This window comes from Lissotriton vulgaris, chromosome 11 (genome assembly GCF_964263255.1).
Source record: "Lissotriton vulgaris chromosome 11, aLisVul1.2, whole genome shotgun sequence".
NCBI classification, from domain to species: domain Eukaryota; kingdom Metazoa; phylum Chordata; class Amphibia; order Caudata; family Salamandridae; genus Lissotriton; species Lissotriton vulgaris.
Genome location: NC_141699.1, coordinates 193,092,542 through 193,107,276, shown reverse-complemented (window position 1 = coordinate 193,107,276; position 14,735 = coordinate 193,092,542). Strand labels below are relative to the sequence as shown.

General features: G+C 42.1%; 1 protein-coding gene across 1 annotated transcript in view; it reads left to right on the top strand.

Annotated features, from left to right (window-relative positions):
- Positions 1-11,167, top strand: part of SART3 (spliceosome associated factor 3, U4/U6 recycling protein) — a 651,822-nt gene extending 640,655 nt beyond the window's left edge. The window contains exon 19 of the mRNA XM_086943090.1: positions 10,178-11,167. Within this exon, the coding sequence (XP_086799216.1) occupies positions 10,178-10,358 (181 nt within the window). The 3' untranslated portion in view covers positions 10,359-11,167. The remainder of the gene's footprint in view (positions 1-10,177) is intronic.
- Positions 11,168-14,735: the final 3,568 nt, after the last annotated feature.

Genomic DNA, 14,735 nt, shown 5'->3' with positions numbered 1-14,735 from the left:
TGTGTGTATACACTTTAGCACATGAAGTTCCCAATCAGGCTCTTTCTTGGAGACACATTGTGCCTAAAGTGGAGCTCGGGACTCCACTCTCTCTTTTAGCCGCTGCCTCTTCTGCCCCAAATTCTGAAGATTAGGAATGACCAAGCCAAAGTCGTCATCAGTGGCACCAGGTTGGACCAGGAGAGTGTGATACCAGATCTCCTGGGCATGAGCATCTGTCCTCTAATGAAGCTGCTGTATCAGGAGGATCTTCTCTTGTAGCAGGGTGCTGCTCTCGGGTCTGCACAATTCACTTCTCCATGCTTGAAAATTGTGGGGCAACAGTTGACCTAATTTGACCTTCCTTCTGAGGTAGTTTGTCACGCTGATGGTGCGGTATCCCTCTATGAAACTGGTGTAAGCCAGTCGCCAGGAAAAATTGAGTCATGGTGCGGTACTCGCCAAACTGACCCAATGCAAACAAAGTTGTTTGATTTTTGCTCTTGGCCCAAGCTTGCTTTTTACACTGTCAACATTTGTCAACTCTTGCAGCTTTCTATGCGGATACTGGATCCACCTTCTTTAGGCATTGTGTTGAGATTTCTGAAAGGTTTGCAGTGTTTCAATTTCTGAAAGGTTTGCAGTGTTTCATTCCACCAAAAACCCTTTGTGTTTTTAGAGTTGGACTTGTAATTAGTGCTCACTTTTTGGATGGGCACACCTTTTGCTTAATATCTGTTTATTGAATTAAAACAAATAAAAAAGTACATGTTGCAGAAAATGAAGAGCAAGGGTGGGAGGGCAAAAAAAGCAGGGCTACATAATAAGCATTCAGTTCTGGGTTCCTTCATCAGAACAACCACGTCCTGGGCACCCCTTTTAAGCCACTTCACAGTTGTCCATTGAGACTTAAGACATTAAAAACAGTCTTTCTCCAGTAGTGAATCTTTCATAGATTCACATGCTTGTATCCATGTCGTCATGGTGGGATTCTTGTGGTAATTAGAAAAGAAATACCATAGAAGTACATAAGAAACATCCAGAAGGAGAGACAAACTGTGGAAGTAGTCAGCCTCCGTATGTAGGCCCAAACTTCTGCCAATCACAGATCAGCCCTAGACCTCAGCTCCCCAGTCAGAGCCACCAGACCTCAGATTTCTAACCGCACATCGTGTGTAAGAGAGTTTCCCTGAGCTCAAGGTATTGTGCTTTCAACATTCTTTTCTAAAGATGTCTGAGGGTTCTAAGAAGAGGCTTTTCACGTCTTGTAGGACCTGTGGAAACGCAATGCTTTTTTCTTAAGATCCTCATAAGGATTGCATGTATTGCCTTTATCCTAAATATAAGGCAAAAGATATAAATATTGCAGAACCTCCTCTGCTAAGACTTTGAAGGATAGAGAAACCAGGCTTTTGTTATGGCTACAAAAGAAAAAAATCGAAATCAGAATCTGGGTCTGATATTGAAGAAAGTCCTGGACCATCTTCTGTTGAGAGGAAACGTAAAAATTAGGCCTCTACCTCATTGAAGCATAATGTGAATAAACTTAAGGCAGAAAAATCATCTACTGCAGAGAAATCTGTTGTTAAGCCTAAGGAACGAGGCCTAAAGAAGTTGTCTGCTACTTCTCTGCCTGTCACCCCTCTCAAACAGGCTTCGTCGACGAAGAAAACACAGTTGACGGATCCGCCGTCGAGTTCTTCTTCAAAATCTCCAACTGCTGTGGTGACGACCGCTTCGTTGACGGCTGTGGCGGCGGCCTCATCGACGAGAACAGTGACGACTATCTCGATGTGGACGGCATCGTCGACGGCTGCAGCAACGACGACGACAGTTTTTACATCGACGATAGCGCCTATGACTTTGTTGACAACCCCGTCGATGGGCGCTTTCAAATCACCTTCACGTCCAGTGTTGACGACGATCACTATATGGTGCCTCACATCGTCGATGACGTTGTTGACGGATCAAACACAGGCTACTGGAGGCTTGCTTCTGGTACCAAAGTCACCAGCAATTTCTCCTTTACCAAAGGTTTTGCTGTTACTTCCTTCTAACGTACTGGATACGGAGGAGTCGGGTAATGACCGTGCTTTTGGTCCCCCCTATAGTCCTTCACAACTTCGTGTCAAATGTCAGGACACGGATGAGGAAGAAGCAGCACAAACACAGGCGGAACATATGGCCGGGAACTATTCCTTTACAGGACGCCTCTAGGTTGAGCGTTATTACTTTTTTCAAGAGCATTATCCATACGAGATGTATAAAGAGCGTCAGGAGAGCCGCAGAGATTCCATGCTGGTCCCAATCTCTTTAGTCATGGATCTCAGGCATATGGTAAACGACTACTATAAGAGATTTCCGGATTCTCATGCTCCAGTTCCTTTGACACCTTGTGGTCCGAGTATTCAAGTTGCTCCGCCTCCGCCTCCTGTTGTTCAGGCCGAGAAACAACCTCCTAGATTTATTACCATCCAGGATGATTACATAGAAAGGGATCCAGACAATCACCCCGAGGAAGGTGAGCTACAGCAGGATATAGACCTTCTTGGCCAAGAGTGGGATGATTATGTAGTGCCATCTTCTCCGTCGCCTTCTCCTTCTCCGGCTATTTCACCTCCGGGAAACATTGGGGTCTTCCATGAAGTGCTTGAGAGATCCGATTTACCTCTACCTGTAGTGCAAACCAAATGTTTCCTCTATGATTTTAAGGATGCTGCAAGGAAATTGGTCCGGTCCATCCCAATTGTCAACCATATTTGGATTGAGGGCCTGAAGATAATGAAGAATCCAGCCTCCGTCCCAGCTGTGTTACAGAGGATGCAGAAGAAATACAAGGCTCCGGATTCGGCTCCAGCTTGTTTAATTGGCCATCCTCGCACGGATTCAGTCATAATGCAGGCTGCTCAGAGGCGTTCCAGGAACCTGCAATCTCCCTGTATGGTACCGCCTGATAGAGAAGGAAAACACTGTGACAGTATTGGGAAATGTGTTTCAGCCATGGCGGCTACTGTCATTAAAGCTTCTAAAGCCTTGGCGATTCTGGGACGGTATGACCGTCAATTATGGTCAGATCTGTCTCCTTTTCTTGAATTCCTACTGGAGGATAAGAGTAAAGAAGCTAAGGACCTCTTACAGGAAGGTGCTAGAGCTTCTTCGGAGGTGATTGACTCTGCTATGGATGTATCCTTTATTGCCTTTAGGCAAATGGCTGGTGCTGTGGTCCTGCGCAGGCAAGGATGGTTGAGGGCGATGTCTTTCCGCCCTGAGGTCCAATCAAAGATACTAGACATGCCCTTCGATGGAGAAAATCTTTTCGGGTAACATGTCGATGAGGAGTTGCAGGGTATTCAAAAAGACACCGAGACTGCACTGTCATTGGGCACGGTGCAGCAGAGATGATTTCAATCCTTTTGAGGAGGTAACGGTAGAGGCCAATTTCAACAGAGACCATCTTTTCAGTCCTACAGATTTCAACCTTATGGTCAACAGGGCTACAGATCTCAATATGGAGGACAACATCAGCAATTTCGATCCTCCAACATGACTTACAACTAGCAGTCAATTAGACATAAACCTGCAGGAAAAGGAAAACTGCAGGATTCATCAAGAAGGCAGTGACGTTTCTCCTCCAGTCACCTCAGTTCATCCACAACGTCTTTGGTCTCATCACCTCTCTCCATTTCTGAATCAATGGTTTACCATAACAAGGGACAAATGGGTCTGGACATTATTCAGCACGGCCACACCTTTCTCCCCAAACCTCCTCGAACTCCGCCTCCAAGAAAAACTTTCCATCTTCATCTGTCCTTGTTGAGACAGGAGGTTACGACACTACTAAAAAAGGGGGCGATAGAAAAAGTGTCTTTCAAGCAACGAGGGAAAGGTTTTTACTCCAAGTTCTTCTTAATAAAGAAAAAATGTGGGAAATGGAGGCAAGTCATGGACCTAAGGCAGTTCAACAAATACATCAAAAAGCAGTCGTTCGGAATGTTATCTCTACAAGAGATTCTCTTATTGAGAAACAAAGGGGATTTTCTGGCCTCTCTCGATCTCTTGGATGCATACTTTCACATCCCCATTCATCCAAAGCATCGACAATTCTTAAGGTTCGAGGTGGCTGGGGTTCATTACCAGTTCAAGGTTTTGCCATTCGGCCTTCGCTCAGACCCCAGAGTCTTCACGAAATGCATGATTCCGGTAGCAGACTTTCTGAGACGACAGGGACACCAAGTTTACCCCTATTTGGACGACTCGCTGATAAAAGGGACGACATATCACTTGGCCAGAAAATCTACGCAGGCCTGTCAATGGCTCTTCAAGTCTCTGGGGTTACAGCTCAACGAGGAGAAGTCACATTTAGTTCCGAACCAGAAGCGTGTGTTCCTAAGAGCTCTTCTAGACACCAGGCTAATGAAGGCATATGCCACTCCAAAACGAAAGCTCAAGATCATGCGGTTAGCATCCCTTCTAAGCGCTAAAGAGTGCACTTCTGTGAGAGTATTCAAATCCTTACTGGGAATGCTGTCGTCTTGCATCCCGTTGATTCCAAATTGTCGGCTGCACATGAGGCCTCTGCAGGAGCAGTTGGACCTGCAATGGGTGCAGATGCACGGGTCATTCGAGGACGTCATCTCTCTCTCTCTCTCAAGAGATAAAACACTGTCATGGTGGGAGAAGGAAAACAATATTTCTCTGGGTCTTTCATTCCAAAGAATTCAACCTCACTACTTTATGACGATAGATGCCTCAATGGAGGGTTGGGGGGCGCATTTTCAGGAGTTGCAAATTCATGGGAAAAGGTCACTCCTGGAGACACGTTCACACATCAATCTCTTTGAACTGAAATCAGTGTTCCTGGGACTGCAGGCTTTTCTTCCCAGAATCCAGCGATCCTCTGTTCTATTAAGAACAGACAATACCACGACAATGTTTTACCTTGCCAAACAAGGAGATACCAGGTCTCTCACTCTATTGAAACAGTCCCAAGAGATTTGGAGATGGTTAATTAATCACCACATAACACTACAAATAGAGCATGTCCCGGGCGTGGACAACGATTGGGCGGATTCTCTGAGCAGAACAACCTACTAGTATCACGAATGGGAATTCAGCAACGTTCAGTTGAAGCGGGTCTTCAAGTTGTGGGGCACCCCAAAACTAGATCTGTTTGCAGCAGAAGACAACGGGGAATGCAAAAGGTTCGCCAGCAGATTCCCGCAGAGGAATTCTTGGGGGAATGCTCTTGCAGTGCAATGGACGGGAATGTTCGCTAATGCATTTCCACCGTTTCCCCTCATCCTGCGAGTGCTGTACAAAAGGAAACTGGAACCATGCCTTATAATTCTCATATCTCCAGCATGGCAGATGCAGTTCTGGTACACGGAGCTTCTCCTGTGTGCGATATCGCCTCACATTCTCTTCCCTCCGCTACCAGTCTTACTCTCGATGAACAACGGCCAAGTTGTTCATCCTCAAATAAAGTCCCTAAGTTTGTCAGCCTGGAACTTCACGACTATGAATTTGCAGACTTAAACATCTCGCAGGATTGCAGGTATATTCTGCAGCGGGCCAGAGCTCCATCCACTAACAAGTCTTATGTTGCAAAGTGGAAGAGATTCTGTCTTTGGTGCGAAGAAAAGGAATTGCATCCTTTCCAGTCCACTCTGGATCAAATGTTATCCTACTTACTTACCTTAGCCAAGTCTAAACTAGCTCATTCATCAATCAAGGTACACCTGGCGGCAATCTCCAGGTTTCGTAGAAGGCTAGGGGAACTTTTTTTGTGGTCCACACGAATCGTTAAGGAGTTTATGAAAGGACTATTCAGGGTTTTCCCTCCCTTAAAACGTCCTGCAGTTCCGTGGGAACTAAATACAGTTCTGGCTCAATTGATGAAATCACCTTTCGAACCCATTCATAAAGCGGATTTGAAATACGTTTCTTGGAATACAACTCTTCTCTTAGCCCTCACATCGGCGAGAAGAATCAGTGAGATCCAAGCTTTTACGATTGCTGAGCCTTTTCTCCAAATAGTATTTCAATGTAGTCTCGTGTATGTGAATGTGACAATTATTATTTGCTTATGGGTGGCTTTTTCTAACGCATACTTCATAATGTTTATCATGTGTGCAATATGTCTTTTCTGACAAAGGAAGGGCTTCGCCTAGCCGCACGCTGTGGTTTTTACACTGCTCACTACTCTGATACAAGCATGTGAATCTATGAAAGATTCAATATGGAGAAAAAACAAGTTACTTACCTGTACACTGTGGTTCTCCAGTATTGTTATCTTTCATAGATTCACATGCGGCCTGCCCTCCTCCCATTCAAGGCTTGCCTCTTCTGATCTCAGGCTATATCTTTACCTTAGCACACCTGTGCACAAAATCTGATGTCTGGTGGCTCTGACTGGGGAGCTGAGGTCTAGGGCTGGTCAGCTGAGGTCTAGGGCTGGTCTGTGATTGGCCGAAGTTTGGGCTTACATAAGGATGTTGACGACTTCCAAAGTTTGTGTCTCCTTCTGGATGTTTCTTATGTACTTCTATGGAACTTCTTTTCTAATTACCGCGAGACTCCCACCGTGACGACGGGGAAGATACAAGCATGTGAAACTATGAAAGATAACAATACTGGAGAACCACGGTGTAAGGTAAGTAACTTGATTTTTCTCATTGCCATAACACTGGTCTGGCATGTGAGTGAGCTTCAGGCACTTACTGTCAACCCACCATATGCAAATTTCCTCCCAGATAAGTTGTTTTTGAGGACCCAATCTGCCTTTCTGCTGAAAGTGCTCATCCATTTCATATTGGGCATGCTGTCACCCACCATTACTGAATTATTTCCCCACCTCAACCGTCCAAGGAGGGAGAGAGACTCAATTGTTTGGATCCTAGGAGGAGGGCACTTAACTTTTATATAGATTGCACCCAAGAACATCGGGTAGACGATCAGCTCTTTGTAGGTCTATCTAGGGCAAGGAGGGCAAAGATGTGCAAAAACTGACCATCTCTGTAAAGATCTGCTACACACTGGCCAGGAAGTAAACTTCAGAGGGTTTATGGCTCAATCCGCCAGAGTTGCTAGCACTACACTGGTGCTCAAAGTGCCTGTCCTGGATATTTGTCAGGCAACTACGGGGAAATGGGAAATATGTTCACGAAGCTCAGCTGCCTCAAGAGTCTGGTCTGTTGAGAGGGACATTTTGCCCCCTTGGTCCCGCAGGACTATTTGGTCTTTGTCACTTAAAAGACCTACCGCCTGGGGAAGTATTGCTGTGGTATCTATTCTCAAGGTGAAGAATTTGTGGTTAGAAGTATTTATCAGAAGAACAAGTTACTTACCTTTGATAAAGATATTTCTGGTGGATACTCAATCTAACCACAGATTCCTCACTGACCCACCATGTGCTGTGATCTGGGCTGTTCCATCTAATACAAAAAAAGTTCCAAATTTAGAGATCTGCACACTTGTCTTTGTAGTCTGCCAATAGTCTCTGCGTCTGAGGGTGCGGACAACCTATGAAAGCAATTCATGTCAGTGCACATGGATGGCTCTTATAAGAAGCTCCACTTGTCACTTGTGGAGCAGAACAACATCTAAGTAGAGCCGCATCATGCCACCTTCCTGTGCGCAGGTACCCTACTTCGAATTTTCCGGATCCAGTCTGCCTCCTGGGGAATGTTCACAAGGTGATGAATCTACTGTTAGAGTACCCTCTGGAAAGATTATTTACAGAAAGTAAGCAACTTGTTCATTACAGTTGGAGGACAAACAACATAGTAACACACAAGAATAGAGAAATTGAGAAACATCTAAGACAGCTTGTCAACAATATCTTCTCCACTGCTGAAAACAGTGGCTAAAAAAACATACTAATCACAGTAAAATAAACATACTATACTTTGGCACACATTAATACATGATAAACATCAACAAACATCAAAGGAGCACATAAATCAACATGGATTATAAATCTATCTTTACTAGGCAATCTTATAAGAATTCTCTTTTAACCTATTGTATACATTTAATAAACTTGACCAACAATTGAGGGACCTACCCTTTCAGGATTAAATCCATAGCTTGGCTGCAGATGAAAACACTCATTGTGGAAATCGCCTCATCAGTGGTAGTAAGCACTCTATAAATGTAATTTCAATGCAATACAATACATTGTGAAAAATCATGGACATAGCCGTATCCTAGGTAGACTGACATTGACATAGCTGGCCACTAGGCTGACCTTCATCTTCTAGGAAGGTGCAAACTCCCCTTAATCCAGCAGCCTACATTTTAGCCAAATGAGTCTCATTTTGTAATGTAAATGTAAAAAAATGTGAGATAGTTCCATTGATTGATTGAATATATATAGATTGCATATTGAAGTAGCTATGCTTTGCAAAATAAAGCTTATCTTGTGAAAAAGGACATCGGTTTGGTCTTTTGATTTACTCTGTTTAAACGGATTAAAAGCTGTTCAAAGCGCTTTGACCTTTAGAGATACCATGGTTCTTTCTGTGGACTTGGCCAATGGATTAATCTGTAATATATCTTACAGTGCCCTCTACCCAAACCAAGGACGTCAAGCTACCAATATTGGGTGTTCTAAAACCTTGATACATTTTCAAAAAGGTGATCTATACGTCAGATCAAGTCAAGTCACACATGCGCTTGTGAGGAGTGTGGTCGCAGATTGAATATTGCATGGAATGCACTACATTGGGCTAAACCCAACCAAGAATACTTAAAGGAAAACGCTTTGGCCCACAGCATATTAGTGAAAGCGACTTGCATTGAATGACCTATAAGATTGGGTTTAAATATGTACTTTTGTTGTTCTTAGAAATATGGTATTAGATTTGCTTTCCAGGGAAGTCAAGTATGTCCTGTATCATCCCCGTTTCCCAAAACCAAACAGGTATTCAGACTGCTGAACCCGTTCAAAAAAGTCTTAAATATATCAAATCCCTTTTTAGATGTTGGCTCGAGATCGCAATTACTCTGTGTAATCAGACCCATTGTTTCCAAAGCTTCGTGGGCTTTTTGTAGCCCCTTGCTCATAATAGGATTTCTTTGTCTCCTAGCTTAGTTATCTGCTCTTGATTCAATGGATTTCCTTCCTATTCTTAACAATTACCATTTAGGTTTCAGTGTTCGGAATGGATGAGTTTTAGCCTTCCACTGCTATTTGAGAGGGCTTATATTTTGTCTTTATTGCTTAGGACTCCTTTGTCCTCCCCTGCTCCCTCTCCTTCACACTCAGTTTTAAATATTTTACGGGAAACTTTTCTTTAAATAATTTTTTTTTATTGCGAAAAATTGATATCTGCAAAACGTTACCAACTGCTCAATTCAATTTTTTGTACTGTTTGTTGCCCACCTTGTAGTTTTAATACATTTTAATTTACCATTCTAACATGGCATGTGGCCTTCTCAATTATTGAAATTAATGACATAAAAAAGGCACTTTTTCAAAAATGTTTTAAAATAGTGTATATTCCCTACTTGCCATGGATTTCAAACCACTACTTTAAAGACAGGAGAAAAGGTGGTATGCAACATTGTACCTCTCTTGCCTGTATCCTACTAAAGCAGTGACCACAGAAGTATGGCCTGCCGCTAGTAAGGCAAGTTCATTCCGATAAGCTTGAATTGAAAGAAGCGGACTGATTCAGCTGTCAAGATCTGGGATCCTAAAGTACTTCAAATATAGCACTCAGGCTTCTATTACCTTCACTGGTGAAAGGCATGGCTCCATTTCAGGAGACTAGAAGGCAGGGCTGTACAGTCCCCACCACTACCCACAGCCAGAATTTTTTTTTTGTCATCTGAGTTCAGTTTGAAGCATTCCCATTTTTTGTTGGCAAGTTTCAAGATGACACAAAGTTCTTCCTCCAGCAAATACCTAAGTACTGTTGAAAACTAAAAATCTATTTCACAATATAGAAATCATCCTTGCTATATTGCATGCCTCTTTTGTTTTTTAAAGAAATAAGAATGTATTTTAATCTTAACACAGTGAAACTCCTTTTGTCCTGTATTGTAACTTTCTATGTGAAATGGGCAAGCAAAATCCAAATGTTCATAGGCTGTAGAATCTTGCCGGTAATGGTTTAAATGTTATAAAGAAAACATGAACATTTTATCAGTGATTTAATACATTTTACCTCACATGTCCGTCAATTTATTTCAGGCGAGGACGGGGAAGAACCCAGCTCGCAATGATGCCTCGAGCACTGCATCGACAGACCATGCCAGCTGTAAAAGCAGAGAATGGAACAATGCAGGAAGAGTCAACAACCTCTTCTCCATCTGCAGAAGAGCCAAAAAAGATGTCAAATGCAGACTTTGCCAGAATGCTCCTCAAAAAGTAAAGTTGTATTGTTTCTGGAAAACATGAACGCACCTCTGTGGAAGACATTTTGGATTTTTTCCAGCAATATAAAGGAAAAACAGTTGTAAACCAGTTTTAAAAAAACTGTTGAAAATTGTGATTATCATCTATTTATCGTAGAGGAAGGGGACTGTGCAAATATGGTTTTTAAAATGCCTTGTGTGATTGAAAGATTGAAATTGCTGCGGTTGATCTCTCATATTGAGGGTAGGAACTGCATGTACTTCCTTTATTGCTTAGACACCTTACAGTTCAATATTATAGAAAAGAAACTGAGGCATAAAACCCATGAAACATTTATACAGTTCCATCCATTTAAACATATCAGCTGGTGGTATACATGACTTCTCCAGACACTTCTGATGTATTCCACAGTACTTTCTACCCACCCTATCTGTAACCGTGATATTTTTTTTCTTTTTAAATTCAAATTAGCATCTGTTTGTACTGTCACCACAATGGCCTACTTTATATCTGGGTGGGGAGGAAGTAGTTGTGTGCAGTATATGAAATGGATGTTTCAATGAAAATGTTATCTGTTTTTTTTTTTTTATATTGTGCATTGATAAATACGTTTTTGGCCCATTATTTACAGGTTTCCTGCAGCCAAAAACTGGAAGCAATAGATATGCTTTATTCCCAAATTGTTTGTTGTGGATCATTCTTTCTGTTAACCTGGTTATATACCTTCTTACACGGGGGTAACAGGTATTTTATGTTATTTTTGTTCCATGTACAATGTAAAGTGCAGATCAAATGTTTTTGTTTTTTATTAAAACAGTTCCTCTATACCGTTTTGTTGTATATTAATCTAGACCGACTCTGATCAGCTTTGCAAAGGACAGGAATTTGCCTTCTTGATTAGTTTTCTGACCTAACTTTTAAATGTTTCTTAGAAATGAAAGGAATACAGTTATTAAAAAGTCAATTTTAGGTGCTGCACTCTTTCAGCGCAGATCACATGATGAATTCCCAAGATACTCATTTGCTTTGTTAAACAGCTCTTAATGTTACAACTATATCGCTTTCAAAGCACATGACTTGGTTTCATTAGGAGAGAGCCAATTCTGAAGCATGGCTGGTGTAGGAACACTAAAATCAATGTGTATCTCTTGAACATGAAGTTGCCACATTGATTGCTTTGGTAACTGTTCAGACTTTGCAAAATGTCTCATTATGAGCACATTACAAAGGAGATTTTGAGTACCTAAATGAAAAATGTACTATTTATTTAATTGTTAAACATTAAAAGCGACTCAATTCAATTCAATTTCAAAAATCTTTATTCGGATTTCAAAAATCCATAAAAGCACACTTTAAAAAACAATTTGACATTTACAATTACAACTACAAAGGTACAATAGACACTATAAAATACATTATTAGGGCATTTACTAAGTCACGCATTTCAAAAGTGCAAGAGAGGAACAATAATCATTAATAATTCAAGGGTTTTCCATACTTCTACGTACATTAAAAATGACTTTTAAAAAACAACTTGTCCTAAATATAAGTTCATCGTCCTCCAATTTTAAAAGCATCAAATAAGACTGATTCAGGGAGATGGGTCTACGTTTTTTAAAATATGGTGCTAGGAACCATTTAATGTATTTCTTATAAAACTTGCACATGAAGAAGAAATGTAGATCATTTTGTTTGCTTGTTCCGTCACAAGGACACAGAATCTTGTCATCTACGGTGTGTCCCAGAGGAAAACAAAGTAAAAATTTTACCGTTCCTGCTTTCATTCTAAACAATAGAGATCTTTCCCAGTAGCACATTGGTAGTGTCAAATACAACGGAAATTGCTGGGTTAATAAGCCATTGTTAATATAGGACACAACAGTTTGTTTCTTCATCTCTTCTGACAATCTTTTTTCCCTGTAATTGGCATACAGTTCAAGTTGGACTACTTTTTTGTCAGTCCTCTGTATTTGAGATGGATTCTCAAAGAGGTTGCCCCTGTCTATGCTAGACAGACTCTCTTGTACGCCACGGAACCATGGGATCTTATTCCATTTATCACAAGCTAAACATTCCCTCAAAATATCATGTGTTAGGCTAGCATATTCATTTACCCAGATGGCTAACCAAAATAGTGCAGGCCTGGCTGCGATAAAGTCACTAATATATGGTGCATTCAGCTCTGAGTGACAGATAAAAGCGACTCATACAAAGTCACGGCCTATGATTTACATACCTAAATATTATTCAAAAAGGACTTTAACACCATCGCTGCTAGTGTTATTTTCCTCCTGTGCTGCAGTCCACTGTTTCCCATTGTTCATGACGAGCTCAGCTCGTCATGTGTATGGAGGTGTACATCATGACGAGCTGAGCTCGTCATGAGCGTCCAAGGGGTTAAGATCGTAAGATACCAGTGAGCACTTAACTCAGCATACAGAGAATTGGAAAACAATTGTTTGTATTACCCTTCAGAGGTGAATAAATTAGTTTTTGTTTATTTTATTTTATTAGAGTTTTTTGTAAGGCATTGCTAACCATTCGTTGGTGGCCTCATAGGGGTGTACTAAGACTTAAAAGGGAGTGGCAGGGCTCTAAAAATCCAAAAAATGGTACTAGTCCTGCAGGACTAGTACCTAAAAAAATTTCCTTGACCTAACTGCAACCTACTTGACCTCCTTCTCTGAAAGCGGAGCAAATGTGACAAGATAACTAGATTTAAAGGCATCTTTATTGCTTATTAACTTTGTGAGCAATAAAAATGCCTTTAAATCTTATCTTGTCACATTTGTTCAGTTTTCACAGACAGAGGACAAAAGTTGGTTTGTTTTCCTACTCGCCAGAAAGGGCGAGTAGTACCTAAAAACAGCTCGACCTTGTTAAATTTAGCTCGACTATGCAAGTGGTCGAGTTGAATTTTCGAGCCCTGAGTGGTGACTAACAGTATGGTACAGATTGCTGGGGCTGGTGGTGGGGAAGCAGTCAACTCTCTGGCAGTGATCTACAGTGCCTGGAGATGCACACAGTAAAATAGATAGTTTACCAAGACTTTGGAGGGTAAGAATTCAGAGAGTTGTGTGTAGAGCCTGAACTTCTAACAAGCCCAAACGTTCTTATAACTGAGTGTGTCTGGCATGAAAAGGTGAGGCTTTATAACTCTTCTGAATTTGAGATGGTTCTTTTGCATCTATTAAAGAGGTAGGGGATTGAACAATGAGAAGCCCTAGATATGGAGAGATCGACCACCAAACCTACTGTACCTGGACGGTAGGGTAAACCAATGCACTTTTTGTCAGACCTACGTTTTCTTGTCTGCTAGTAAGAGATGCATCTGTGAGTTGAATAGGTGTGTGGGTATTGGGTTCATTGTGTGTGTTTAACCCCTTAGGTTCTAGTGTCGACCCAATCACTGACACCCTCACCTGTGACTGACCCCCACAGTCCATCCTCAGTGCGTCTGTCGCCTATTGGCAGACACTGGTGATGGGTATAAATGATCCTCTGGTGTTTTGCACCAAGGGTCTTTAAAAAAATGTATTGTAGTTCCGGCTGCTCAGGAGAAGCTTCCCGAGTAGCCTGAGCTTTGTTTTCTTTTTTGAAATGACTATTAGCTAGAAGTACACCCTGACGTCATTACATCCAAAGTGGAAGTTAAAGAAGCCAATGAGCTTGTTTTACTTGTATTCCATCTGATTGAAACTGCTAGCTGCAGATTCCTTACCTTAGAATATTCGCCAGGCATCAGACTGGATCTGCACATTTTTTAGCAGTCCCCTTGCTCTGGATCCGTATCGACTCGAACCACAGCTTTGCGGCCTCCTCCGTTGCAGTTGCCCCAAAGCAATAGTGATTTCACACTCCCGATACGGATGTGTAGCGGGGTCGACCAGGCCCACATTGCCTGCATTAGAGATGGAGCCCTGTTTCCCTGAAGAGCACTCTGAGGAACACGAAAGGAGGGGATCTGAGGATACTTATGGCTATTCCAACCTCCTAGCAGAGTACATGGCCAACAGTATGATGTATTGGCTGATGCATGTGGTCTGGACACCTCACCAGACACTGGCCTTCTCTCCTCCCAAAGTGGCTAAGAAGGAAGGGGCGTCTGTTGCGATGGTGATCGAGAGGACGGCTAAGGCTATGGACTTTCAGGTGCTCACGGTTGAGGTCAAGACCATTGTCTTGCCAAAGGGGCTTCAACCCAAGGTGTCCCTTTTAGAACCGTAGTCCCCTTCAATGTAGTCTTCACTGATGACCCAAGCTATTGCTGACATGAAAGATGCAGCAAAGTTTACTATCCGATGCGGATTGGATATGACCGACTCAACGGGCAGAGACATTGCTTTCACAGTGTCATCCCTTATGGACATGCTATTTGACTGCACTCGCCACC